A 27,923-nucleotide genomic window follows, 5' to 3' on the forward strand; every position below is an offset into this window, starting at 1 on the left:
GATGGGACCCTAAAGTTTATGCTATGGTTAGATGTTCTCTACATCTCTGGTGAGGCCTGCTTGCTCTCTTATTTTAGGTTGTTGTTTGTCCTAGAATAATGCCTGGGATAGATGAATAGAGCATGCTCAGCACTCATTTTTAAACCAGCAATTCACTGTTTAAAATTGTTTCATCTTCTCATTATAATACCTTTTGTAATCTTTCCATTAAAAATATCTATTACTTATAGATTGAACATGGACTTTTCACAGTCTTCTTCCAGCCATGGTACCTGAGTTGCTATGTGTATCCATGAAGAAGGGGTCAAAGACAAGGAATGAGTGGGTGGTGTTGCTAATGAAGTATATGTGAACCCAGTTACATGGGGGGCTATATCTCCTCAATATGGGAATGGAAGGTTGTCATAATTTAGGAAAACCTGCTTTCAAACTGCGCCATCTTCATCAGACCATCTGTGTGATTTGCAAAAGATCATCAACTGGGCATAATGACTGTTGATGATCCTCCTTGCAGGACGGCAAGAAGGGTAGTTCTGTCTCTCCTCATATCTAGCTACTTCCTTTAGCCAGTTGTATGGAGTTCTACCTTAATTACATGCAGCTTCAGGGATGGGGCTTGAATCTATAGGCAAGAAAGTTCTAAGGGAAGGAGCCCTATCTATGTGGCTGAGGAGGTATCGTCTTTCATGCTGGTTCAGGACTTCTCATGTCACAGCTTTAAGACCACTCACAGTCCTGCCTGTATCACCTCATTACTCACCCATGGTTCTGTAAGTATGACTTGTAAATTCATTGATGCTCCAGAGTGATTCTTGGTGGAATCATACCTCAGTTTGTTTTTTAGGAAAAGAGGAACAGTCCGAGAGTTACTGTTTGGGTTCCTAGCAGAGAAAGAATTTTAGTGACACATGCATAGACCATATAAAAGCTAGTCAATAGTTCATGGGTTTCCAAGAATAGCATTTTTTGTACCTGTTTAAAGAAGAACTTTTAATTTTTGGCTATAGGTAGCTCTCATTTTATTAGAAACTACTAAGATGAACTTCTGGTGAATTTCATATCATATATCTATATATTGATGTGTATAGCTTTAGATATGCATTTATATCTCTCGTTCTATACAGTAATAACAGTGATAGACTGGTTGATTAATGTATAAATTAGTGATTAGAACAAGAAAACGTAGGACTTCAGAATACATATGCTTCAGTTTGTAATTGTGAGTTTAAAAAAAGTTATAAAAAAAGTCAGCGTTAAATAGTCTAATTAGGCAATCAGTTGTGTTGCTTATCTGCATCCAGAAAGAGCTCATGGAAAACCGGAAGTGACTACATGTTGCCTAATTAGTCCAATTAAACACCTGCCTGAGATTTCTTAGCTTAGAAAACGCCCCACTCTTAAAATTACTAACACATTGCTAAAAATATAACTTCCAAATGAAAGTATTTTATTTGAAAAGTTGGGGAACTATTCTCTGGATGCTGTATGAAAAAAATGTAAAAAAAAATACATGTAAATTATGAACTTTCTTTTCCCCTTCCTTTTAAAAGAAGCTAAGACTTTGTTTCCTTGTTTCTCAAATCAAGCTGCCTGAGTTGGTTGCTTTGAGAGAATTGGTCAAAGAGACCAAATTTATATCCCGATCTGAGTCCTCCAATTCTTCCTTGGCTTCACTCTTGCCTGAGAGTATAGCAGCAGCAAGAAGAACAGCAGTTGCGGCAGGCGGCAGGGCAGCAGCCGGGAACACAAATGGATCAGCCAAGAAAGCCTTGACCTTTTCAGCAAGTCGGCAGGAGTGCTCAGCCTCCTAAGGCAAAACCAGGAACCAGTTCTGTCCACTGATGATAAACTGTGATGCCAAAGCAATCTGCAGACAAACACTGATATTATCATTAGCACCCTCCAGGAAGTAATGTCGATTCTTATTCTTTTTATTTTAAAGCTGGAGGGAAAGAAAGTGAAACACCAAAAACTTGATTGATCTCAGTAACACACAGCAAATGCCTGACTCGTTAGAGCTTGCATCTGAATATTGCCATCCATGACCTTAGAATCGGGATCCTGCCCCATATGGTTGTTGATTGTATGTTTAATATTATAGTCAGAGTCATTTTAGTTACAGAGCTAGTGTGTCTCAGATAAACTGCTGTATTGAAAATTCAAAACCTCCCTGTGAATCCAGTGCCATTATTATTTGAAAATAGAAAAGTGAATATCAGAGCAAGTCTCTTTCCCACCCAGATAAGAAGTGGAAGTCTCCAGAACCTGGGGAAATGGCTGAGAACCTGAGCTAGATTCTCCAAAACTCACCTAGAAATTCAGATGTGCTCACTAGATTTTATAACGCTCACAGGTTATGGGTGGACAAAAAGTACAATTATTTACCCAGCATTGAACTTTGCATGCTAGAATGCTAATCTATAGGGAAGGTGGAGGAGTGCACTGACAGGTAGAATTAGCAGCAAGATTGTTTGGAGGCTAACCAACTGTTTTCTGATTAGATTTGTGGCCTATTCCAAAGGAGGAAAACCATGCTTGGTATGAGACACCTGGACCAAAGACCATGACTGGGGCAGGTCATAGGCCTTGGTGGGGACATGTACTACTGTTGTTTTGTAACATACATGCGGCTAAACTGACTTTTAAATATTTATGTTTGGACCTGTTGATTAGCACTGTCTGAACGTCGGCCAGAGAAGCTTCTATTTGCAGTGGAGAGCAGGTGAGGCAGAGATAAAGAACTGATCAATGTGCTGAGAATAAGTGACTAACTATTGAGTGCTTGCCCCCAAATGAGACATCTATGGCAAACCCATCCTCCAGGGCTCAGGAAACACAGCAGAAGACTTGGAAAGAATTTTAGAGATGAGGAGTGGTGTTAAATGCTGTCTCCTAGACAAGACATGAGTGTTGACATAAATTTGTATTTATGGTTACTTAAACAAGACCTGCACAAGATGTAGACTAATTATAGCTGTTTCTTTTACGGTTTTATGTATAACTATCCGGTTGTCCATATTCATGCAGGAAACCCTAGCTAACAAAGAGATTTAAAAATAAATAAAATAGGGAAGTTGGAAGGACACTCATTAGTAGAGTGTTTGAGGAAGTGGGAATGAGGATCTGGGTGTGGATGTATTCAAGATACAATGTAAATGTGATTAAAATCATTAAAGATATATATATATATAATATTAAAGATATATACACACAAATGTACATAATATGTATTAAAATTACATATGTTTAATGTTTCCGTATATATATGTGTGTGTGTGTGTGTGTGTGTGTGTGTGTGTGTATTCTTTGGCAATTCCATTCATGTATAAATTTCATTATGATTACTGCTCCCTCAGTTTAGTCTCCCCCCACTTCTGTTAATCGCCTCCTCCCTTCAATTCCTTTTCAATCATTCATATATATATATATATATATATATATATATATATATATATATGTATGTATGTATATATATATATATATATATTCTAGATATATTGGTGTGTGTCTATTTTCTCAGATCTGAGAAGGTAGAGACAGAAGGAATTCCAGAACTTGTAAGCAACCAGTCCAGTTGAATGAATCTGTAAACTCTACATTTCATAAGATACTCTGTCTCAAAAAATAAAGTGGAGAACAATTATGGAAATACCTATGGTTGACCTCTACATGCATCAGTCAGGACATATTCACACACACACAGATGAACACATTACTGTAGAAAGGAGCAGCGGGGCTATGTCCTGCCACCCGGCTAGCTTTACATCAAAATAATTACACGGAAACTGTATTTTTTTAAACACTGCCTGGCCCATTATCTGTAGCCTCTTATTGGTTAATTTTCACATCTTTCTTTAACCCATATTTAGTAATCCGTGTAGCACCACGAGGTGTGGCTTACCAGGAGAGATCTTAACCTGTGTCCATCTCAGAGAGAATCATGGCGACCGCCTGAAGCGTCTCCCCTCTCTTTCCCAGAATTCTGTTCTGTCTACTCCACCTGCCTAATTTTCTGTCTCTTAAAGGGCCAAGGCAGTTTTCTTTATTAATTAACCAGTGAAAGTAACATAGACAGATAACTCTCCTCCATCACATTACACACAGCGAAATATACACATATAGAGACACATAAACATACATTGCATAAACAACTATAAACATGCACACACATACACACAAAAATACATGCACACACATGCATACATTCACACATACACATATATGCAATGCAATCATACATTTACACACACATGTACATATAGAGACACACACACGCAAGGCAGGCTCCATAGGTTTTCAATTCTACACTACTTCACATATCTCCTATTTATGGTCTTTTCATCCAACAATACTTCAGTCCTGATCACCCAAGACACATTCTACAATTTCCATGCATTAATGGTTTTAAAGAGAAAATTATTCTTTAGTTAGAAAATTCACTGCCACCCCTTTTTTATTACAAATTGTCCAAATAAAGATTCACAAGAAGAATCTTGACAAGGATAATTACATTCTGCTCCTTTACCCCTCCTTCATCAACAGTTCCCCGGAATCTTCAGAAAAGCACTGCTGAAGGAGTGGCTGCACAGCAAAGCAATGCGTTCAAGTGGAAGGCGGGCGTTCTGTCCGTGGAGATGACCCACAGGAAATGTCAACGTGGTCTTTTCTCATGTTGTTGGCATTTCACCAGCAGTTTATAGCTTAATGGGAAAACAATAATGTGCACGTACATATCAAATCCAGAAAATGTCAGCAGATTATGTAATTATCTCTTCGAAAAGCCAGGGATTCTGTTAAAGTGGGGTATGTCATGCATGCTCTGAGGAATTTCTGCAGACACACCAGTTAGCTAGCCATAAGAACAATTGAGTTTTATTTCTGAAGTTTACATAATGTAGCAAAGGAGACAAACCTACACTTACCACTGTTTTAAGGGATAACCTGAACATGTCAGATAAATTAAAATTTCAATTATTAGTCTTTGAAAGTCCCTGTAGCCACTAATGTGCATCTTAAAATCCTATCTTTGAATTTGTTGTTGGGCAATTCAGTTCATGTATAAATTACATTTGGATTACTGCCCGCCCCCGTCCTGTCTTCCTCCCACTTCTGTTAGGTCCCTCCTCCTACAATTCCCTTTCAATCATTCATTTCTGGTTTGAAATGCACCGATTTTAGATGGGTTTATGTGCATCATTACGGGTTTGGAACTGTACATTGGAATCTTCTAGGTGACCCAGAGGATAGAAAGGTAGATACAATGACTGTCTCCCTCACAGTCTATAAGTAGCCATTAGTTAAGGCCCAATGGATCCTTCTCTGATCTGTCATGGGATGTTAGTAGGCTCAATTTTGTGTATATTTATTATATACAGCTGATTTGTGGCCATGACAGCTTTGTGTATGCAAGGCCCATAAGATAGCATTTCATAGTATTGCTCCCCTTCTTCTGACTTTGTCCTTAATGATCCCTAAGCCTCAGAACAGGTAGGATAGGTATCCTCTAACATGCAATTGCTTTTCAATGGATACAAGACCTTATCTTAGAAATAGGGATTGTACTTGTGATTCCTAATTTACAAACATACTACATATAATGGGCAAGAAATAATTGGAGAGTGCTCCATATTTTCATGAAATGTCACTATTAATTATTATATGTGATGTTTTGATTCTAGAAGAGAAAATCTAGAATTGAAAACATTTCAACCACTGAAAGATTGATATTTTGGGAAATTGCCATTTGTTGTTTTGGTGACAAACCTTCTGTGTGTGCTGATAGGGAAAAAAATGACATTTTTGTAGCTTTTAGTATGTTTTTTACAATCCTGTCTACCTGTAGTTTGCAAGTGCTGGACACAAAATGTGAAAACGGTGATGCTCCTTCCATGTCAGTGCCTGGGTACATATTCATTTTATTTTTAATTTAGGTTATTATTATTGAATTTATTAATATAAAAATCAGTCATTGGATTCTCTAAAAGGTGACCTGAAATTTAGCTTTATTATATATTCTAGTTATTAAAATTTTACCAAACAATTTTTAGATATATGTCAAATAGCAATGGCACAGGCACATGCAAAGACATTACCTAGAGACAAAGGCTTCTATGAAAGTATGAGAGAGAAAGAGAGTACTTGATGTCTTTATTGAAGTACAAAAATGAGTAACTTACCTTTATCTGATAAGATGATGAATTCATTTACTTTTAATTGTTTGTTTGAGTACAGTTGCATACAGAAGCCAGAAAAAAGTGTCATTTCCTCTGGAGCTGTAGTCACAGACAACTGTGAGCCATCCTATGTGGATGATGGGAACCAAAGTAGGTTCTTCCAGAAGTGTTCCTATATAGGTTTTTTTTCTGATTCTTCAAATTTATTTTAATCTATATTGAAGCTAGTGGTTAGTGTGCTGCTCATCTCCACAGCAGGTCTAAGTGAAGAATGCTTTTGAATGATCCCCCCACTCCTTTCTGATGCATGTATTCAGTTAGTCATGGAATTTTGCTCATCATTTTAGTTCAAAGGAAGGGGGGAAACTTTAAATTTTTTTGCAAGATAAAGCTTTGGTTTTATATAAATACTAGTTATATGAAAAGTGCTCCCATTTTATTAATTTATTCTTAGAAACTTTCATATACATACAAAATGCAATGCATTTGTTCTCTCCATCCATCTTCCCTTATCTCCCTTCTACCCCTACAAAATCTAACTGTTCCTTTCCCAAATTCATGACTGTGCATTTGTCATATGATCTATTACCATTAATCAAGGCAATCTGTGTGAACAGAGCTGTAGACAGTGACTTCCCATCTCATTAAATATATCCACAGGAAATAGTTCAACAGTGAGAATCAGGGCCCCCTGAGTCCCTCTTCCATCCATTTCTTGTTGTTAATGGGATCATTTTTGGGCAGGTGCAATGTAATAATCTGCAGTAGCTGGGATTTCATGATTATAATAGCTATGTATTGTTGGGAAGATGGCATTTGAGAGCCCTTTTTACCTCTCTTCCAGCTTTTATAACCTCCCTACCAACTCTTTGGAGTGATCAGAAGTAACAAATGCATGATTAACAGTATTGCCTAGTGTCTAGTGTGTGACAAATCTAAGTTGTACTGAGGCACATCAGGGTTTATGGTATTGAGCAAGATATCCTGATGTTAAAAGGCTTTGCAGTATTTACCAGTATAATTTTTATGTCTCAAACTGACAAAGTAGACAAAGACTAGTTATCCAGTGAATTTGTTCTATCTCACTCAAATGTGTAGTTTATCTCTTCAAGTACAAAATGATTATTCAAATAAAGTTCGTGTAGTTAGAAGAAATCACAATTATTTCATGGTAAAAAGTAAGATGTTTAAAGTTCTTTAGGAAAATTTAAAATGGGAATTTACATTTTCTCCAGATGTTTTGATGCATACCTTTAATTCCAGCATTTAGTAGCCAGTGGTGGCAGGAGGATAAAGATTTTGAGGTCATTTTTAGATACACAGAGAGCTTGTGTCCAGTCTGTACTACAGGAGATGGTATCTCAAAACAAACAAAATAATAAAAACAAGGAAATACAATAAACATATTAGACCATATTACTTCACATGATTCAAACTGACCATCTATATAGATTTATTTAACAATACTAATGCCACTGTCATCACTTATATTTTAATGAATCTTCTGTTATAGTGAGTATATGAGATAGAAAACTTCTACAGAAAGATACTTCAATGTTGCATAGGTTGGCAGTTTCTGTTTGTGATCAGTTGCTACTAGCGCCTTGTGTAATAGAGTAAATCTTGTCTGTTTGCCCACAGTCATTCACTCCATGACCAGAATGTGCAAGAGAGAATGAGGGGACTCAAAGAAAATGAAGGTGCAAGGATCCCATGTGAGGGTATACACCAAAGACCTGATGCCATCTTACTAGGCACGCTCTCTTAATAATTGCAACATTTCCCTAGAACTCCATCCTGGATATCAGGCCTGCAAATTATGGATGATCGAGGGGACACTTAAAATACAAGTAATAGACATTAGCTGGCTGGCTTCTTGATTTTTTTAAAAAAATATTTACTTTTATTTTATGTGTGTATTTTTTCTGTATGTAAGTGTGTCACTCTGTGCTGCAAGAGATGATATCTTAAAACACATAATGATGATAAAATACTAAAAGATAATAAACATACAGTGCATACAGTTCTATGGAATTTGGAAGAGAACACGGTTCTCCAGAACTTGATTTCCAACAGTTGTATGTAATTGTGTAGTTGCTTGGAACCAAACTCAACAAGCTCCTAGCAAGGGCAGTAAGTGCTCGTGACTGCTCAGCCGTCTCTCCAACCAAAGATTTTTTTTCAATTATTTCTATTTATGTGTATGTGTGCCAATGTACGCCATGTATCTTAGGGTTTCTATTTCTGTGAAGAGACACCATGACCATAGCAACTCTTATAAAGGGAAACATTTAATGGAGGCTGGCTTTCAGTTTCAGAGGTTTAGTCCATTTTCATCATGGTGAGAAGCATGGAGGCACACAGGCAGATGTGATGCTGGAGAAAGAATTGAGACATCTACATCTTGATCTGGAGACAGCAGAAAGAGACAGAGTCACTAGGCCTAAGTTGAGCATATAAGACCTCAAATCCTTGCCTCCACAGTGACACACTTTCTCCAACAAGGTCACACCTATTCTAACAAGCCCACAATAGTGCCACTTCCTGTAGGCCAAGCATTCAAACACATGGATTTCTGGAGACCCATTCAAACCACAGCACCATGTGTATGTGTGTGGGTGCCCAAGGAGGCATAAAGGGGCTGTAGAATGCTTGCACCTAGCATTACAGGCAATTCTAAAGGGCCATGTGGGTCTACAAACTCAATTCTCGTCCTCTGTGACACCATAGTCACTCCTCTTACACATTTTCCTTGAAATTTTATAGTTAACATTTCTTACATTCAGTAATGATAACTTTGCCTTGAGAAAAAGCTTGCACGACTTTAGATTTGTCATCTGTGTCTCCATGTTGTAGATGTGAAAACATAACCAACTTTTTGTAACACTGTTCAGTAGCAATCAAGTTATACCTAAGCTGTTGAAATATGATAAAAATTGGTTTTCTTTTACTGTATATGAACAGTCATGATCATATAAAATAGTTTCACAAGGAAAAGAAGAAATACTACCAACAAAGCTAAAAGCTTTAATCTACACAAGGTTAAAATATAAATATTGAAATAGTAACCTGAAATATCAAAATAAACAAAATGAGTTGTATATTAGGTATAGGCACATGTGTGTATGTATGGAGTGCATACTAATAAGCAAATGCTTTATAAACATATCTATTTGCATGTACATGGAACAAAATGCATTAGTTATTTAACAACTGTTCATTCTTTTACTAATAACATTATATACCTCATACACAATGTGTATATTTAATAAGTATGATTTAAAATTTTCAAGAAAGTATTTAAGCACAAATAATATGTGAACACAGTTAATATTAGCTACAGTGCCAGACTGCTCATTAAAATCTCACACATATTGCAGATTAGAAAGTTTCTTCTTATTGCAAAATATCCACACGAACTTTTCTCAACCATGGTTCATACTCCTCCAAGAGAAACTTTAGCACCTGAGTCTCCTTTTTAGCGTTGGCATTTTTCTCCTTACTAGCTGGCCTCCAAGATTGCCAGGAGGGTGATAGTAATACCCAAGTGGAGAAACCCACACATTGCACAGTCTTGTGTCTGTTAATGAACTACATCATATCCAGATGAGCCTGGTGAACCCCCAGTTTCAGTTAGACTGACTGTAAACAAGGCACAGTAATGACCCTTCTGCTCTTCAGTGCTGGTATTGCTGTTGCTTGCCTCTGTTCCCCAGTTTTACATGGAATCTGGGGATGAAACTCGGGTCCTTCAGCTGGGCTATGAATACTCTGCAGATGGAGGTCTCTCCCCAGGCCTGTGGTGGCCTTTAAGAGAAGGCAGGCTTGGTTTAGTTGAGTTCTTTAATTAGAGCTGACTGGAAAATATTTTGTACTTAGCCTGGCTTCAACTTTCTAGTCTCTGAACAGTCTGCTTTTGTTTTGCTTTAAAGTTAGTAAATGCAAAAACAGTGAATCATGAATAGAGTGGAATCTTTCCCTAATTATTTTAGGGACTTTCTAGAGAGTATGAGTTTCCTGTCATGGGTGCTGATGACTAAAAAAGATTTTTAGAAAGACAAATGCCTTCCTACTCACTTTACATTCCTGATTCAAAACATTGGCTGCTTTGCTAAAAAACAGACCTCGCTGCTTGGGCCACAGAAGGACACTGTGATCAGTGCTGAGTGTGTGTGGTACAAAGTGCCACCAATTAGAATAGACACAAGAGAATGATGCTGCTGGGAGGTGCTGTTGTCATGGAATTAAAGCTCGCTGAGCTTATTTCCATTTTTAGTGGTGCCTGCAAAAAACAAAACAAAACAAAACAAAAAAACAAAAAAAGACAGCAAAAAAATAAAACCACTTGTTTTCATGTGAAAAAACTTCCCATCACAGTGCAGTTTACAACACTGAGTTGGATGTTCTGTGGGGGTCGGTAGCATGGAGATTAACATGTAGAGTCCACAAATTCGTAATATTTTAACTCATTATAAAAATGAATCATGATTATTACAGATTTAGTGGCCACAAGATAAGATTAAGCCTGCTTTAGGGAAGTACCAATATTTTAGCAGTAACATCATAGAAATTCCCATGTATAATGAGAAGCCTGTTTCATTGGTAATTACTCAGTGTACACACTGAAATATCTATATCACATTTCAAACTGTGCTTGTATGAAAATAACACAATGCAAACCATTTTGTTTACCAAACTAGATATATCACCATAAAGAAATTATTAATATTTGAGAAGACAGAAAAGTCAGATTTTTCTTGTATTTTCTTGGGTTAGAATACTCTCAAGACTTATTCTTCCCAGGGAAACTCCTAGTAGAGTCCTTGTGTGCCAGCAGGCAGACTTTGACTCTTCTTTATGTCTCTTAGTGTGGCTTTGCTTCTTTCTATTTTTATTTTCCCAAGATGCACACTTGGTGGAGAAGAATAGACAGTGTGGCCAGGGAGAAAATTTAGGGTGTTGATTTGAGAATCCCTGTTTCGAGTAGGACATGTCTAGTCTTCACCATGGAACCTCCCCAGCATATCCTATGAGCAGATGTTCCTGGACAGTTCAATGCCTGAAGGCATCATTTACCCAAGACTGTGCAAGGCTGGATATCCAATCTTATACACAGAGAGTACATCAACTCCATGGTACCACTTTCTTATCAGAATATATCCTTGCTGCTCTGATCCCTGGATGCAAACTATGATCCCATAAGGATGCTGACTGCAAGAGTTGGTGACTCTACATCCCTTAAGTAATAGGTGCTGTATATCTTTGGGACTAAAGAGTGCATTTCTTCTTTAACACTGTTTTAGTTCTTGATCATTAGAATTTCTTTGGCTTTTTTGTTTGCTTGCTTTCTTGCTTCCTTTATGAATGAAAAATCACTTCCTTTTCCTCTCTGTTCACTAAGGCCAAGTGACATGGTTTTTGAAATTCTTTTGCTTTTCTTCTACTCTGTTTAGTGTATAACTTGAGACTCTTGAATACACCCTGGTCATAGTATGACAAAACACCTGTCAGAAACAATAGATGGAGAGGGCTTGATTCTGGCTCATGGTTTCAGCAGCATCTTATGAATTTATTATCTATATTTAGAATGTGCTGTTTGTAGTCTATGTGGGGAAAATGCATATCTTTACTAGCTTGATTCCTCTTAAGAGTGTGGTAGATAATCAGTTATTCAGGTTATCTTAAATGTTCTTTACTAACTACTATCATTTTCTCCATGTAACACTCAACTATTATACTGGAGATATCTCTGGGAATATTAACTCAAGATTATGAGAACCTTGAGTCCATCAGATGTATTAGTTACTCGTCTCAGTTTGTGGCTTATTGCTATTTTCTTAGTTTTTTAAAAAATTATTTTATCAATTATTTAAAATCAATTTCCTCTTTGTTATTATATGCACTCAAATTATTTCTTATTTTTTCACATTTTCTCGAGAATCTTTTTTATAAAAAAATCATGTGTGTATACTATATTGCAATCATCCCCTGCTCCCATCTTGCATCTTGTCCCCCAAGTTCCTCACATTTTTATTTAATCATTACTTTTACCACCACACACACACACACACACACACACACACACACAGAAAGAGAGAGAGAGAGAGAGAGAGAGAGAGAGAGAGAGAGAGAGAGAGAGAGAGAGACGCAGTATAACATGCTGAGTTGATGAGTTGATTTAGGGTTGCTCATATGTATATGTTTTCAGTACTGATGACTAGGTATTAGATAACCAATTAGGAGCCTAGACTTGGAGAAAACTGATCTCTCTCAGCAGACATCAATTGCCTGCAGGTCTTCATGTAGAGGTTAGCCTTGTGGTATTTATCCAATCCACTTTGAAATGTCAACTGGCATTGCCATTATTTAAGTGTTCTTTATGGGACGTAATGTTAAGAGTCTGTAGGTGTAGCTTCTATATCATATACAGATGATACAATCTCACAACATATGTTCTGGTTGTCTTGCTCTTGCAATCTCTCCACCTGTTCTGTGATTTTTTCCCATGAGTCTTAAGGATAGTTATTGTGTTGCAGATGTTTCAGCTGGGGCTGGGCCTTCAGTGGTTCTTTGTATTTTTATCAGTTGCTTTTCTTAATGGTCTGTGTCTGTTGCAAAGAGAAGTTCCTTAATGAGAAGTGAGTGCTACACTTATCTATGCATTTAAGGGTAAATATTAAAGAAATGATATTGGTTTGGGAACTTAGCAGTAGGAGATTCTCCTCTAGGTTCCATGGTTTCACCAGTCACAGTTGGCTAAGTCTACAATACTAAAATGAATTATGGCCTATTAAGCAGGAAGATGGAAGTGCCACTGTGGAGGATATCTTGACATTCTGGTCATCGTTGTGGTTCATAGGCATTACAGCTGGGTAGGTCTCTTAATTACCTTTTTTTCCTTATCAACTTGCATGATGACTTCTGGAACTCAGTGAGGAGTCTTTCTGGTCAAATCCAGCTTGATTTCTCCAACTGCTATGTATGATGTGTGTGAAGCGCCTTCAGCAACACAGACTTAACTGCAAATTGAATGAGATGATTTAATGTCTATTTTGTCTAATACTTTATATCACTTCCTTATGTGCTTTACCTAATTTATTGATTTTTCTCTCCAGTAAATAACAAATAATAACAAAAATGTGGACAATTGTTTCTTTGTTATTAACTGTTGAAGACATATGTGCTTTCATGCACATATATCGCTTTCTATCTTCTCTCTTTATTCCTTCTTTCCCCTTTAACTAGTGAGTAAACCTAAGCTTTTGCTAAAAGAAAATTAAATTAATTTGCTTAAAAATTATTTCTTTTTCCTTAGGATCTTCCAGATCATGTACCATGTTTAATTTTTGTCCATACAAACAAATATTTGTTCTCTCTATATGATAGTTAACACAATCTAGAATCACCAGAATATATAGTCTCAAGTACAGGTTATCTAAATTAGGCTGACATGTAGGTCTGTCTACAAGAGAGTGTGAATCTAGGTTCACAGGATACCCCATTCAGTGTGGGTAGCACCAAACACTTGGCAGGAGATTGCTGGTTGTATACAAGTGGAAAAAGTGAGCTGAACCTCAGATGACATGCATTACTTCAAAAATCTCTCTACTAAGTATTATGGATTCAGTGTAACTCCTTTAAGCTAGCTTATTACCTTGATTTCTTCAAAATTATGGACTAAGGCCTCTAGTTCTTCTTCTTCTTCTTCTTCTTCTTCTTCTTCTTCTTCTTCTTCTTCTTCTTCTTCTTCTTCTTCTTCTTCTTCTTCTCCTTCTTCTTCTTCTTCTTCAAGGTGCTTTTGTGAGTGTGTTTAATGGTAGCAACACGAAGGAAACTAAGATAGCCTTGTTATTATGAGTATCTTCTAAATTACAGTAATGCACAGAGATAGTAGAAGAGTGACATTTGTTTACCTTTCCAAGAGATGAAACTTGTGATGTAAACATTCAGCTATTTTGGTGGCTTCATGATTAGCTCCCAGTTCTTAAAAGCTGCCAGTCTACCAAAAATTAATATTTCCTTTCCTATTATATTCTTGTTCTAATTTGAAAAGTGTAACAACATAGATCACAAATACTCACAGAACTATATAATATGATAAGAATCAATTACAACTAAATGAAAATAACAAATATTTTCTCTGGTGAAAAGTGCACAGACTAAGCTGCGTTTTTTGCAACGGTCATTATTGCTTACTTGGAGTGTACATTGTTCCCAGGTATTGAACTCTTCTAGAGCCATGATATTCTTGGCGAGTAGAATGTTGTTGTATTCATTATGTCTTCATTACAGAAAACACTTCTGCACATCAGAAAAGGAACCCCTGTGACAAGCATGCCTTTCTTTTGATGATTCTTCCTTATGGCTGGGACTGAAAAGAGTGGAGTGTGTCACCCACTGCATGCACATTTTATAGTAAAACTGCCACTAGCTGACATTCTGATTTTAAAGTTATTAGATTTTTGTGTGTGCTACGTTTTATCTAATGTTCATGCTGAAATGTCCTGTGTTTATATAACTTACTGTGTCTAATTAATCAAAAGAGAGCTGAATATAGTAGCTCCTAATAATGTATTGACCACTTTTGAACTGCTAGTCCTACCTATACTGACCATCAAAGTCCATGTTGAGTTAAAGCTTTATATCCTTTGGTGCTGTCAATGGCATCATGACAGTGACTAATGGCTTTGCCTACTCCACAGTGTAGAGTAACCATCATGACTACACCATTTGATAGAACTTTTCTTTGGACTGACTTCCTTAATAACTGAATTTAGCATGATACAAGTAAATTGAAACAAATCACAAAACTCTCCCTCTTAGGAAGCTGATATGTTCCTTGTTTGATATCAAAAAGAAATAGCAACAGTTATTGAAATATTATAGAACACCTGTATTTATTCCTCCCCTTTAGATTTCTCTCTGGTGCAGAAAAAAGTTCTAGTGTCCATAGGGATTAACAAGTTTGTTTGAAAGACATTAAAAGCTTTAATAACAAGTAGTTCTCTCTATACAATGGTAAGATTAAATTGGCAATTGAGATATATTTTCAAGTTATAGTATTTAGAAAGAAGTTAGGGCTGGAACTATAACTTAACACTTGTTCTTGCAGAAATTCTATGCTCCTCTCCTAGCACAAAGATTGGGCAGCTCAGAACTGCCTGTAACCATAGCTTTAGATAAGCCAAAATCTTTCCCTGGCCTTAATGGATAGTTAGAAATTATGAACAAACAGCCCATCTCTAGAAAGTCTTACAGCATGTTTATTATAGCTTTTCTTTTGTGTTCCAGGTGACAACACTTGTCAACACAAGCAACAAAGGTCCATCAGGTAAAAAGAAAGGGAGGTCAAAGAAAGCCCATGTTTTGGCAGCATCTGTGGAACAAGCTACCCAGAACTTCCTGGAAAAGGGGGAACAGATTGCTAAGGAGAGTCAAGATCTCAAGGAAGAGTTGGTGGCTGCTGTAGAGGATGTGCGGAAGCAAGGTAGGTGGAATAATATTGTGTAGTTGCTGAGGCTTGCTGTGGGAATAGGACATTGTTCTTTAGAACCACAGGAATATTTCACTTTGTTTGCTCTTTGCACCTGATGTTCACAATGTTTGCAGGATTAGTTGCACAAATATTTTGATGTTGAAGTGTGGGCATGACTCCAAATATCATGCTTTTGCTTTTATTTAGAAATCTTCCAATTTCTTACCCTTGGTAAACAGAAACAAATTCTCCAGTCAAACTCACACCTTGGTATGGATTTGGAAGACACTGTCTATATAAAATGACTGAATATTCTGAACTTTAAGGAGGTTAGGAGAGAAAAATGCAAAAGTATGTAGAGTTATATTTTTAGTCCATGGCTTTTCTCACACATCTAGCTAGTTAGCATACAGTTTATTTAACATTTTGAAAAATTTTTATTTGCAATCAAATACATGTAACATAAAAATAACATCTGAACTGCTTTTAGGATTCATTTATAGTTTAGTGTTGGTAGTTCTTTGCACAACCTTGAGAAACTTATTGCTAGGCTTTTTTTCACTTTGGAAAAGTAAAGCTGTATACATTTCTTCAATTATCCATATGCTCTCCCCAAAAGTCTCTGTGAATGACTCTTCATCTGTTTGACAACTCTTGATATTTCACAGAAGTGGGATCCTGCAGTATGTCATTTTCTGGCTGGCTTATTTCATTAAGTGCAGTGTCTTCAATAACCATACATACTGTGGCAGATACCACAATTTTAGTTTTTCATAACTAAATAATAGTCCATCAAATATATGTCCACAGAGTTTTGAATGGGCTTCACTATTTTGCTCTTGTTAACAAAATTACTACTTAAATAAATAAACATGAATATTATGGTTAATTTTAATTGTCAATTTGACGCTACTTAAAATAACCCAAAGAGACTCGAGAGTTTGCATACAGTTGATGCTTTATAGGGGATTGTCTCATATAAATAAATTTCGTCCACAAAGATGAAGCTATCTGGAGGCAATGCCATTCATTCCCCAGGCAAGGTGTCCTGAACTGTTTGAACATAGAAGTGACATTCTTTCTGACCACACTCTCAGTCAATGGAAGCATATATCAAACTGTCTGTTGGATACTGATTTATATGTCTAAGGGAATGCTTCATTAAATACTTGTTGAATGGATGAGTCATCTGTTTATACTTTTGTGCATTCTTACTGTCTTTTGCAGGTCATAGATGAATGTTTAGTGTCTTAAATGAAAAACATTCCTTCTTTTCATGCAAGCACACTTTTTCTCCATTTCTTGTTTATGTGATACACGCATTTGCATGCATATTTTTTGCAAGTTTGCAGACACACATGTGTTTGGTATCTATTTTACTGGAGCACAATTTTGATGTGGGAATCAACCTCTTGATTTTCCACTTTACTCAATGAGACAGGATCCCTCAATTAAACTTGGGGTGTGCCGATATAGACAATCTTTCTTACCAACTTTCTCTGTGTAACCCTTGTCTCCATTTTCTAAGGCTACAATTATAGGAAGAATAGCACAGTCACCCAAAATTTACATGGATTTCTGGGGATCAGAACTCCAGTACTCACGGTTTTGTGGTAAGAGTTTTAACCGCTGAGCTGTCTTAGCAGATGCTGACTGTGCTTCATACCACTGTTCTATTGGATTACTCCTAAAAGTTAACTTCATTTATATGACACTAATACAAATTGTTACTTCTCCTGGATATATTTAATGTTTCACATTCCACCTTATGTGAACAGAGCACGAGTGTATACGTGTCCCAAAATTATGAATGCCTCCAGGTTTTGAAATGCACTTGAAAGTTGAAAGTTTTCTGAATTATGGTTAGACACTTGCTTGCCTTCATGCATCTGTGCCCTAGATAATTACTTTTTGCTGTTGTTTTCTTATGTATACTAATGTGCACATGTAAAATATGTAAGGTGTGCTCAGTCTGACAACTGTTTGCACCTGTGGAGTCCTGCAAGTTCTCAAGATACTGAACAAATTTACACTGGAGAGTTTTGGTCTCTCTACTTCTTTAAGCATCTGTCTTCGCTAATAAATTTTTGTGCTTAGTTTCAGTAGCAACCCCTTAGGTTTTCTTTCTTCTTCTGAGTTGCAGTCTTTGGAGCTTGGTGTTTGGTTGTCATGAACTTACATGAAGGTTATGATAATGAAATGGTCTATTGTAGCTCCAATAGAATAATCAATTGGCTAGATTTCTCTTGTGGTGTGATAAAACAAGATTTTAATTTAGGACAACTTACAGTGGTTGCTGTTCTGAGAATAGTTGAAGATTACTCTGTGTTATCCATCTCTTGTTACAGATGCTTAGGAGTAACCTGTATGAAACCCTGTGGTCATGTTTTTTTCCCTGAACAATTTAACATTTAAATGCCCCTTACTGTAACTAGTAAAAGTCAAATTACTAAAAATCTTTATTAAAACTCCTCCTTTAGATCCTTGATTTTTGATATCTTCCTTACACTCTAGATGCTTCGCAGATGTCAGAGAGGGACAATTTCCAGGCAATGGAGCTCACAAACTCTGATTCTGCTACTATTCCTGCAGATTATAAGTTCTCCTTTCTGACATTCCCCAGTGACTACTCAGCTTTCTTCACTGTGTGATCTCTGTAGCCCATATGGCTTCAGCCAGTTTTCATAATGCCTCTTTACTTGGGATTTTGTGCACAGTGTAAAGCCTGGGCTGATTTTCAGAGTGATCAGAAGAAAGAAACTTATGAGAAAAAGGTGTGAATGAAAGCAGGAAAATTATTTATTTGACTTTTAAAGTACAGTATCACGCATTCCATCAAAGAAATTATGTCTTTATCAATATAGAACATAAAAATCATGTAACCATTTACATTTGGAGGTAATAGTTTCTTTTAAAGTGTTTTTTCAGTATACATGGCTTATTTATTCAATAATATATAGGTGGAAGAAATTTATCTGCTTTATTATTGCATAGAAAAGTTCTTCCTGTATCCTGCCTGCCTTTCCTCCTCTTGACTTTTCCTTCTCTCTCATGCTATTTCTTCCGCTTCTTCCTCTTCTCCCTCTTTCCTTTCTTCTCCCCCATCCTTTTTTTCTCACTTTCTATTTCAGTCCCTCTAGTGTTGAAATTGGTTTCAAGATTTTGCCCAATCTAAGCAAATGATGTACCTCTGACATTCAGTCCTCAGCCTTGTTCACACATGTTCAAATAAAATCTTCAAAACATCATCACTTTTTTCCAGCATAAAGAGAAACTAGGAGGTTTGCATGTTCATTTTTAGATTTATTGTATAGAGTCATTTAATTTTGTTTATTTATAGCTTCTGGATGCTTGTGGTTTTAATTATCTGTTCTATTAAGGTCATATATAAAACTGCACATTTAAAATATATTTACTACATGTTAGCATTGTTAAACTTAGTGTTGCTTAAATTTATTTATTATCACCTGAAAACTTATTATCTTTTTAAATCTAGGTTGCATGCCTGATGTTGAAAAGTGCACAGAATGCAGGGCAACTATCATTTTGCCCTAGAGTTTTCTGCAGAAAATTTGTACTTTCAAATTACCATCTATAGAAAATTCTTTGTTAAGGGCTATGATAATGTATATATGAGGAACACATATCAATATACATTTTCAAAATTTATATTCCTGTATTCAAAACCTGGAACTCTGCTGACTTATACCTGAATGAAGATAAGATGTCCAAGTGTTTATAATTGCAAGGCTAAGTTTTAACTTCATCATCATAGGGACTATACTGTCTAGCCAGGTGCTTGATTCTTTAACACAGAGTGAGTGTTGTTGGGTGTAGCTGTCCTGGCTATCTTTCGAATGCTGGAACAAAACACCATGACCAAGGCAACTTATAAAAGAATGTTTATTTTGGGGCTCATGGTTTCAAAGGGTTAGTCCATGCCTGATATTGGTGGGGATATTGGAGACAGGCAGGTAGGCATGGCGCTAGACAAGTAGCAGCTGAAAACTCACATCTCCATCTACAAGCACGAAGCCTTGAGAGATGCTGGGTTTGGCATCAGCTTTTGAAACTACAAAGCTCATCCCCAGTGATAACAGCATCTCCAGAAAGGTCACACCTTCTGATCATTCTCAAGCCGGTCCACCAGCTGGTGCATTCAAATATATGAGCCTATACAGGCCATTGTCATTCAAGCCTACAAAGACGTTTTTCTTAAAAAAAAAAAAAAATGAGTAGATATTTAGAATCTTGGTTAAGATTTCAAATTCGAACATTACTTGGACAAATAGCTAAATAACATAGATTAAATCACTCAACTATATTCAGAGTCAGTGTCTCCAGTTTTGAAATATAGAAAATGACTGTGTTTACCCTGAGTGGGTGTTTTCACTAAAAGAGATCAAAGGTGTTTTACAAACTTAAGTGTCTATTGGGTGAGATGGTTCATCAGGTGAAATATCTTGCCAACAGGCCTGGGACCCACATGGTAGAAGGAGCTTCACAACAACACCTTGGTACCCTGATGCATGCATGCATGCAGACACACGCACACACACACACACACACACACACACACACATACCTACATGTACACACATAAGGTAAAAAAGAAAGGAAAAAATAGAAGGAAGGAAAGAAAGAAAAAGCATAAATTCCACAATAGATTTGTAAGTTATAATTGTTGATTTTATCTGTATTTTTACAAATTGCTGTTCTAGTTGATTTTCCTTTTTTTCTTCTTGGTGAGCCAGTGAGTAAAGTTGTAGTTGTGTAGTTGCTTACAAGATAATGATTGAGAGGCTATTTACAGAGGCATGGACAACTTACCAATGGCCACACCCCTGAATAAAATAACTTTCCCTCTTCCAATAACCATGAGCCAGTAGACCTCATTTCCTTCCTATTAAATTAATAAACCTGAGTCCTTTCTGGTAGACTGGTGAAGCAACAAGTTAATGTCCAGTGGTCTTTCTGAGGACTGATTGTCTCTGCATGAGTCAGAAGTGGTCGACTTGTATGTAGACCCTGCAAGTCACAAGAGTTTAGATGTATGCATATGAAACCCACATAGCAAAACTTTTCAAAAGCAGAGAACACAGACATAGTTATAATCACACCCCTAAATAGAAGCACCCAGAAATATTAAAGCATAAAAGGTTTTTACCACCAAGACTTTCCTGAACTGAAAGCATGTCTCCAAGTTTGGTTAGTATTAGAATAATCTGAGAGGCTTTTAAAACCTTAACATCCATTTCTTGTCAGGGAAATAAGATTCCTGGAGTATGACCTGGATATCAATGTTTTAAGCTCAACACTTGATGTTTCTGTACAAATTATTTCTGAGCAAATGGACCAAGTTTCCTATTCTGCATCACGTGCACATAGATGATCGATACATCCTGTTAGCTAGAGACACAGGTGATCGATGCTAAGTGTACTTATCTCTCAACAGTGCCTGTTTTTTCTTAAATATTTGAATAAGTTCACATCATTTTCTCAAGCAAGGTTTAAATCTCAATGGTATTTTGCAAAGCTCCCAACTTTGTAGTTTACTTAGATGTAGGTACATAAAACTTATATGGGAAAATCAATATCGTAGTTTACATTAAAGTATAATACATTGGTAATGTCTTATGATGGGGGATTTTTCAATCACAATGTACTACAGCACTCAGAAAATATGTAAGAAGATATTTAGTAGTCTAGTCTATGAACCAGTTGAGTATTAAAGAAGTTTCAGAGAGAAGAAAGGTATATGAATGAAATTAAAAAGGAAAATCTGATGGTAACTGTAAATACTTATTGAAGATTTGTGAAGAACAGTGCAGTGAGGATTTCAAGTCTTTACCGAAGGCTGTGGATAAGTGAGGACTGACAGAGAAGAACTGATCTGATAAGCAGTTCTATATGCAGGTACAATTTCAACTATACTGAGATGGTGGGGAGCATCAAGACTGAGGAACACAACATAGTGGGAAGAAGGGGGGAGATAAGGAGGGAGGGAGGAAGATTGACGCTCATCGGTAACGAGTTGTTACCTCCAGAGGGATGTGTTGAAAGATTAACATGTCAAATGTGGTGGTTTCAATAAGAATGTCCCCCTTAGACTCACATATTTGAATGCTTAGGGAGGTCTTTAGGAGATATGGCCTTATTTGAAGTAGGTTTGGCCTTATTGGGGGAAGTGAGTCACTGCAGGTGAGTGGACTTTGAGATTTCATAAGGCCAAACCAGTCCCAGGGGATCACTCTCTCTTCCTGTTGCCTGCTGACTGATGTGGAACTCTCAGCTACCTCTTCAGCACCATGTCTGCCTGTGTGCTTCAGTACTTCCCTTCATGATGATAATGGACTAAACCTCTGAACTTTAAGCCAAACCCAATCAAATGATTTCCTTTATAAGATTTGCTATGCTCATGGTATATCTTCATAGCAATAGAACTTTGACCAATGCAGCAAGTTTGTGAAAAACTGCCAGAATCAGAAAACACCTGGTTCAGACACATGGTCTATGTGTATTTACCACAGCAAATAAAGCTAAATAAAAGCACAATGCTTTCATGACCCATGACTGTGGTGGGAGCCATGGGAAGAAATACAGAAAACTGAGTGTTATGAGCATTGACAAAAGGAGTCAATGCATTTCCCATCTATTTGAAAGGAAGTAAGAGTGAACATTTGCTCATGTATGGGCTGCAGGCAACATGACTGGGAAATTTTAAGGGACAGCAGGACCAGAGTTGAAACGAGTTTGATTTTAGACATTGATAAATGAGGAGCCCTCCCTAGCAGATGGTGATGCTGTGGGGATGGGATGTTGGCAAAACAAGGAGATTTGCAAGTCTCTGAAGTTGATAAATGAATATCTCAGAGATATAACATTCCCTTGAGTAAGTGTGTTAGATCATGAAGAGGAAAGGGATGAAGATACAGTTGGGAAGCATGCCCACATTGGGAATTGAAGGTGGGATATAAATAAATTAGAAAGGGATAGCTGCAGTGAAAAAGACAATCAGTAGAGTGGTAAAATCTGAAGGAACAGAGCTCTCTCTTTTTTTGGCTTTTCAAGAAAAAATTTCTCTGTGTAGCTTGGGAATAAGACATTTAATAACAGTGACAGAGATCCATCTGTTAGGATGCTGTCAGCATGTCATATTTTTCTGACACAATAGACTATGAACAGTTTAGATTTTTGCAAGAAAAGTAGAATCTATTACATTTAAAACTGAATTTTCATAAAGACTCTAGTAAAAAATGAAGGTGTACTGGGAAGGAGCAGGGAGGCTTGGGAATGCCGGAGAGGGGGTTGGTTGGGATGGAAACAGGAGGTAGATGCTGTAAAATGATAGTTAGGTGGTGCAATAATTGAGCTTGGCAGGAAAGCTAAGTAGACCTGCCTTTATCACTCTTGAACTATTTACTATACTTGGTTCTTTTTGCCCCTGTAGATAGTCTGGGACATAGATGAGTTACTATGTATCTTTGGTGGAGTAATATAATGCTTTTTATACAGTGACTTTTAATAGATGCATTGATTAATTACCAAGGGATAGCAGGAAAGCACTAAAAGAATAATAGATAAACATTAAGAGACAACGTTGAGTGTAATTGTTTTCTTGTTTATATTTTATAGCCTAAATCAGAGAGAGCTAGAAAAGCCATAACTATAAACAGAAAGAGAAAGAGCTCACGAGGTAGCAACACAAATGCATAAGATATGTGTCTTTACATGAAAACCAACTAAAAAGGACAAAGCCTAAAGAGATCTTACAGCAGTTGGGGAGGCAGTTCAGAAGGTATCCACCACACACATAAGGCTGGACTCAATGGCACTCTTTTATAATCTCAGAGCTCCTATGACAAGATGGCAACAGGAGACAGGAGAATCCCTGGAGACTCACAGCCAGCTAGGCGATATAAGTAGTGGCAAATATCTAAAGTGTCAGTGATAAACCCAACCTGAGGTTTGTCTTTGACTTCCACACATATATTCATATTAGTGCAAACTCATACACAAATGTCCACACACCACACATACACCCAAGTGTTTTATAGAATAGATGAGCTGTATTCATCAGATTTTAATTATTTTGAACAATGAGAAAGATGAGTTTAATAGGCAATAGTTACTGCTTGGAGAGGTTTAATAGATGTGTTTGATGTTGGCAAATGTTTAACTCTCCCATTTGATCTCATTCTTTTTAATTTACTGAAAAGAACTGGTACTATTCCTTCCTTGTACATAGTAGGAAAGATAAATTTATAACACTTTTAATTATCAATATCTAATAGTCTAATAATCTTGTTTCTTCAATATGTAGCAACATCTAGAATTTTTTTAAATTTGAAGTAGACTCAAAAACTGTTCTTTGAATAATAAAAGTCATTGTTCTTATTATTCTTTTCAATGATAAATTCACTTGGTGGTTCAACACAGCCTCTGGTTCTATACTTAAATGGTTAGAAAAGTACAATTTCCCCTTGGCCTTCAATTATTATATTTCCACTTCCCCTGAAGCCAGGGAGCAGTGTCCTAAATTTCCTACCTTCAGTTCAGACTCAGCATTTTTATTGACCACTCTCTATCTGGAAAATTACAAATCAAAAGCATTAAGAAATTTCTCTGACATCAACAGGGTGTATACCAAGTCATATGTGACTGTGACCCCACATGAATGGTGAAATTTTGGTTCAACGTAACAGAGGTACAGGTGAAAATGGTGGTGTCTCCATGGAGCCAGTTTCTAAAACAAGTGGATGGCAAAACATTTCATTAGTTCTGCTGAATCCCTTGGCTTTTGTCTAGTTTTAACTAACCTCCCAGATGAACTAATAGATCGATGCCAAATAGCTATCTAATTAATTTTTACCCAGTCAACATGTGTTTAATGACAGTTAACCAATGGGCAACATCATAGGATGCAAATCAGAAGAAGGGAGAAAGAAGCCCTTCATAACCCCGAGAAGATGCAAGACTGCAGACTCATCACTTGTTAACACTGTGTCACCTCTGGTTTGTGGGCTGTTGATGAAATGGGTGGTTCCAGCGAAATTCCCCTTGATACCATTCATGTGGCCTGGATAGCTGAGAGCGGCTCAGAACCCAGTATGGGAGGTTCCAGTATCACATGGTTCTTCAATTCCACCTCCAGTTTTTCAAAAAAGTTTAAATCACCCATTTAGAAGGCGATGTCCTACCTCTGGCTGCACTTTCTATAGGATGGGCATTTCTGATGAAGCTCTCAGAAATAGTGTAGTGTCAAGATGACGTTTTTTCATGTGTCACTTTTCTCTAATGCTTTAAGCTCCTATTTCTCATACTCTGAATACTGGTAGGGACACTGGGCTTTCTTGACTGTGTTCTGTGACTGCTCTCTTGGTCAAGTGCTGTAGTGGGAAGCTGCAGGCAGGCTTGCTTTTCATCCTGCCCGGCTCCCTCCCACATCAAAGTGCCCTTGTGGGTATAGTGAATTCCAATGTCTAGAATGTGTTTCTATTGTAGTGGTGTGAGATTGCTTCCCTTATGGGATGGGAGTACAACTTCCACTCAACTATGTTCATTTCTTTGAGCTTACATTTTGCAACATATAAATCATTTATTTTTTTAAACTACCCTACTCAAATACAGTATCCTGAGGAATCTTTATGAGCTTGTTCATGAAATCCTCACAAATGCTTATGCCTTTTACATGAAATAGCACACACAGTGCTTTGCATACAACCTGCGCATATCCCCCTTCAATGTTTAGAATTTTTCACATCATTTGTGATGCTCAATACACTAGAAGTTATGGTAACCTTAATGTATTGTTCCTTAGGGACTATCCACCTTGATTTTTAAGAAACCATCTCTCATTGCCTAGGAGCATACTGATTTGGATAGGCTGGGTAACCTGTCTTGGCCTAACCACCATGGAATTATATGTGTGAAACACCACTCTCAGCTTTTGGTCTTTCAATGGGGATGCTGGAGATAGAATTCAGATGCACTATCTCAGCCCAGTGTAGATTTCGTTTCCTTTTAAAGGGAGGCAATTAGGGATGGAGGTAGAGTGGTAGTTTGGTGGTCTAGTGAAAGTTCCACATGCATAAGATTCTGGGTTTTAATTCCCAGAATCCCAAAGAAAAACAAAAACAAGAAACAAGAAACCACAGAAACAAAACAAATCTTAGAAATCCATGCTTCTACCAAAAAGGGAAATCACTTTCCAGATGTTTTCACCTCAGATGTTCAAAAAGATACCCAAATAAGCATGCAATGTAGGACAGATTAAAAGGAGGATGGATGAGAAAATACCGTGAGAGACGCATTCCTGTGGAAATGCCAGATGCCTGTGGGTTCACCTTACTGCTATACGTTTCCTAGGATTTTAACTGCTGCATATTTTAAGTAAAACTTACTGTATGTCAACTTTGACTTAGTTCAAGGCTGACATGTGTTCTAGGTCCACACATTATCCTTGGGGTAAGAGAGTTGGAGAGAACCCTTGACTGTTCTTTCATTTCTTTCTCTTTCTGGAGCCCTTGGCTCCTAAGAAGGCTGCAGTCTTGCAGTAGAAATACTGACAACATGGACTCCTGTTTTTTTACTGCTGCTCCATTTGTCAGACACTGCACACGTTCTCTCAACATCACTTGCTAGCAATCAGGAAGATTACTGTCCATCTTCTTTGGTCAATGACACTATTTTGATAGATCACCCAGGCATAATTGCACAAAGGGTGTCTAAGTGATGTCTTTTTACAAGCACTATTTTGTGTGTTGCAAATATAAAACTATAAAATAGAAAACAAAAACAAAAAACTAGGCATTCCCCACCTGTAGCAATAGTATACTCAGAGACAAGACACACAAATTAATAAAAATGATATTGGTTAGTGGTTTTCAAGTGTATAACTGTAGTTTTAGAAATAATCAAAAGCTTAACACATGAAAGAAAAGAAAAATTGATAAGTAGAGCTTACTATTAAAATTGAACTGGCCTTGTAGTCAGACTGATGACTATCATGAATATCACTGAGGAACCTTCATCTGGCGACAGATTGAGATAGAGACATAGACCCACATCAGAACACTAGACTGAGCTCCTGAGGTCCTGAAGGAGGAATAATTTTGTAGTAAAAGGAGCAGCGTGCTGCATCCCGCCTCCTGCTCCCAGCTACCCAGCTAGTTTATACCCGAAATAACCACACACAAATTGTATTCATTTAAACACTGCCTGACCCATTAGTTCTAGCCTCTTACTGGCGAACTCTCACATCTTGATTCAACCCATTTCTAATAATCTGTATGTAACCACGAGCTCGTGGCTTACCTGGAAAGATTTAGCATGTCTGACCTGGCAGCTTCATGGTGGGCGGCTCTCTCTGACCCTGCTTTCTTCCTCCCAGAATTCAGTTTTGTATTCTCCGCCCATCTAAGGGCTGCCCTATCAAAGGCCAAGGCAGTTTTCTTTATTCAACCAATGAAAGCAACACATAGAAAGAAGACCCTCTTACACCAGAATATGACCAAGGAATTCAGGACTGTGAGGGGTTGGTCCACCCACTGATACAGTATACCTGATCAAATGGGAGCTCACCAAAGCCAGCTGGACTGGGACTAAACGAGAATGGGATCAAACTGGACCCACTGAATGTGACTGACAATTGGGGCAGACTAAGAAGCCAATGATAATGGCACTGGGATTTGTCTCTACTGCATGTACTGGCTTTTTGGGATCCTAGTCTATTTGGATACATACCTTCCTAAGCCTGGATGGAGGGGAGAGGGCCTTGGTCTTCCCACAGGGCAGAATACCATGCTCTCTTTTAGGACTGGAAGGGGAGGGAGGTGAGAGGGAAAGCAGGAAGAAAATGGGAGGAGGGGAGGAAGTGGAAATTTTGAATGGTATTATTTATAAAGCAATAAAAATAAATAAAAAACATAAAAATGAGAAAAACAAGCAAAAGTACTAATAAACCAAATGAATTCATTCTTTGGAGACAAAAAAATAAAAAAATTAAATCAAATTAAAACGAAGGAGAAGACAAGATGGCTCAGCAGAGACACTATTAATGGTGGAAGGGGAGAACTGGTTCCAGGTAACTGCCTTCTGACCTTCCAAATCATACTATGGCACGTATACCCCTAATCTCACATGTGCACATCATGTACTCACACAGCGGTAATAATATTTTTTTTCTCATTCATTTTTTTTATTAAAGATTTCCATCTCTTCCCCCTTCCCACCCCTCCGTTCCACCCATACCCCCACTTCACCCCTCTCCAAGA

At 37.3% G+C, this 27,923-nt stretch overlaps 1 protein-coding gene across 5 annotated transcripts in view; it reads left to right on the forward strand.

Annotated features, from left to right (window-relative positions):
* The window catches only part of Ctnna2 (catenin alpha 2), a 994,060-nt gene that overhangs the window by 74,567 nt on the left and 891,570 nt on the right, over window positions 1–27,923 (forward strand). For all 5 annotated transcript variants that reach the window (XM_038318873.1, XM_038318875.1, XM_038318872.1 and 2 more), the window contains exon 2: window positions 15,465–15,660. In XM_038318873.1, the coding sequence (XP_038174801.1) occupies window positions 15,465–15,660 (196 nt within the window). The remainder of the gene's footprint in view (window positions 1–15,464; window positions 15,661–27,923) is intronic.

Source organism: Arvicola amphibius, chromosome 2, assembly GCF_903992535.2.
Source record: "Arvicola amphibius chromosome 2, mArvAmp1.2, whole genome shotgun sequence".
Lineage (NCBI taxonomy): Eukaryota > Metazoa > Chordata > Mammalia > Rodentia > Cricetidae > Arvicola > Arvicola amphibius.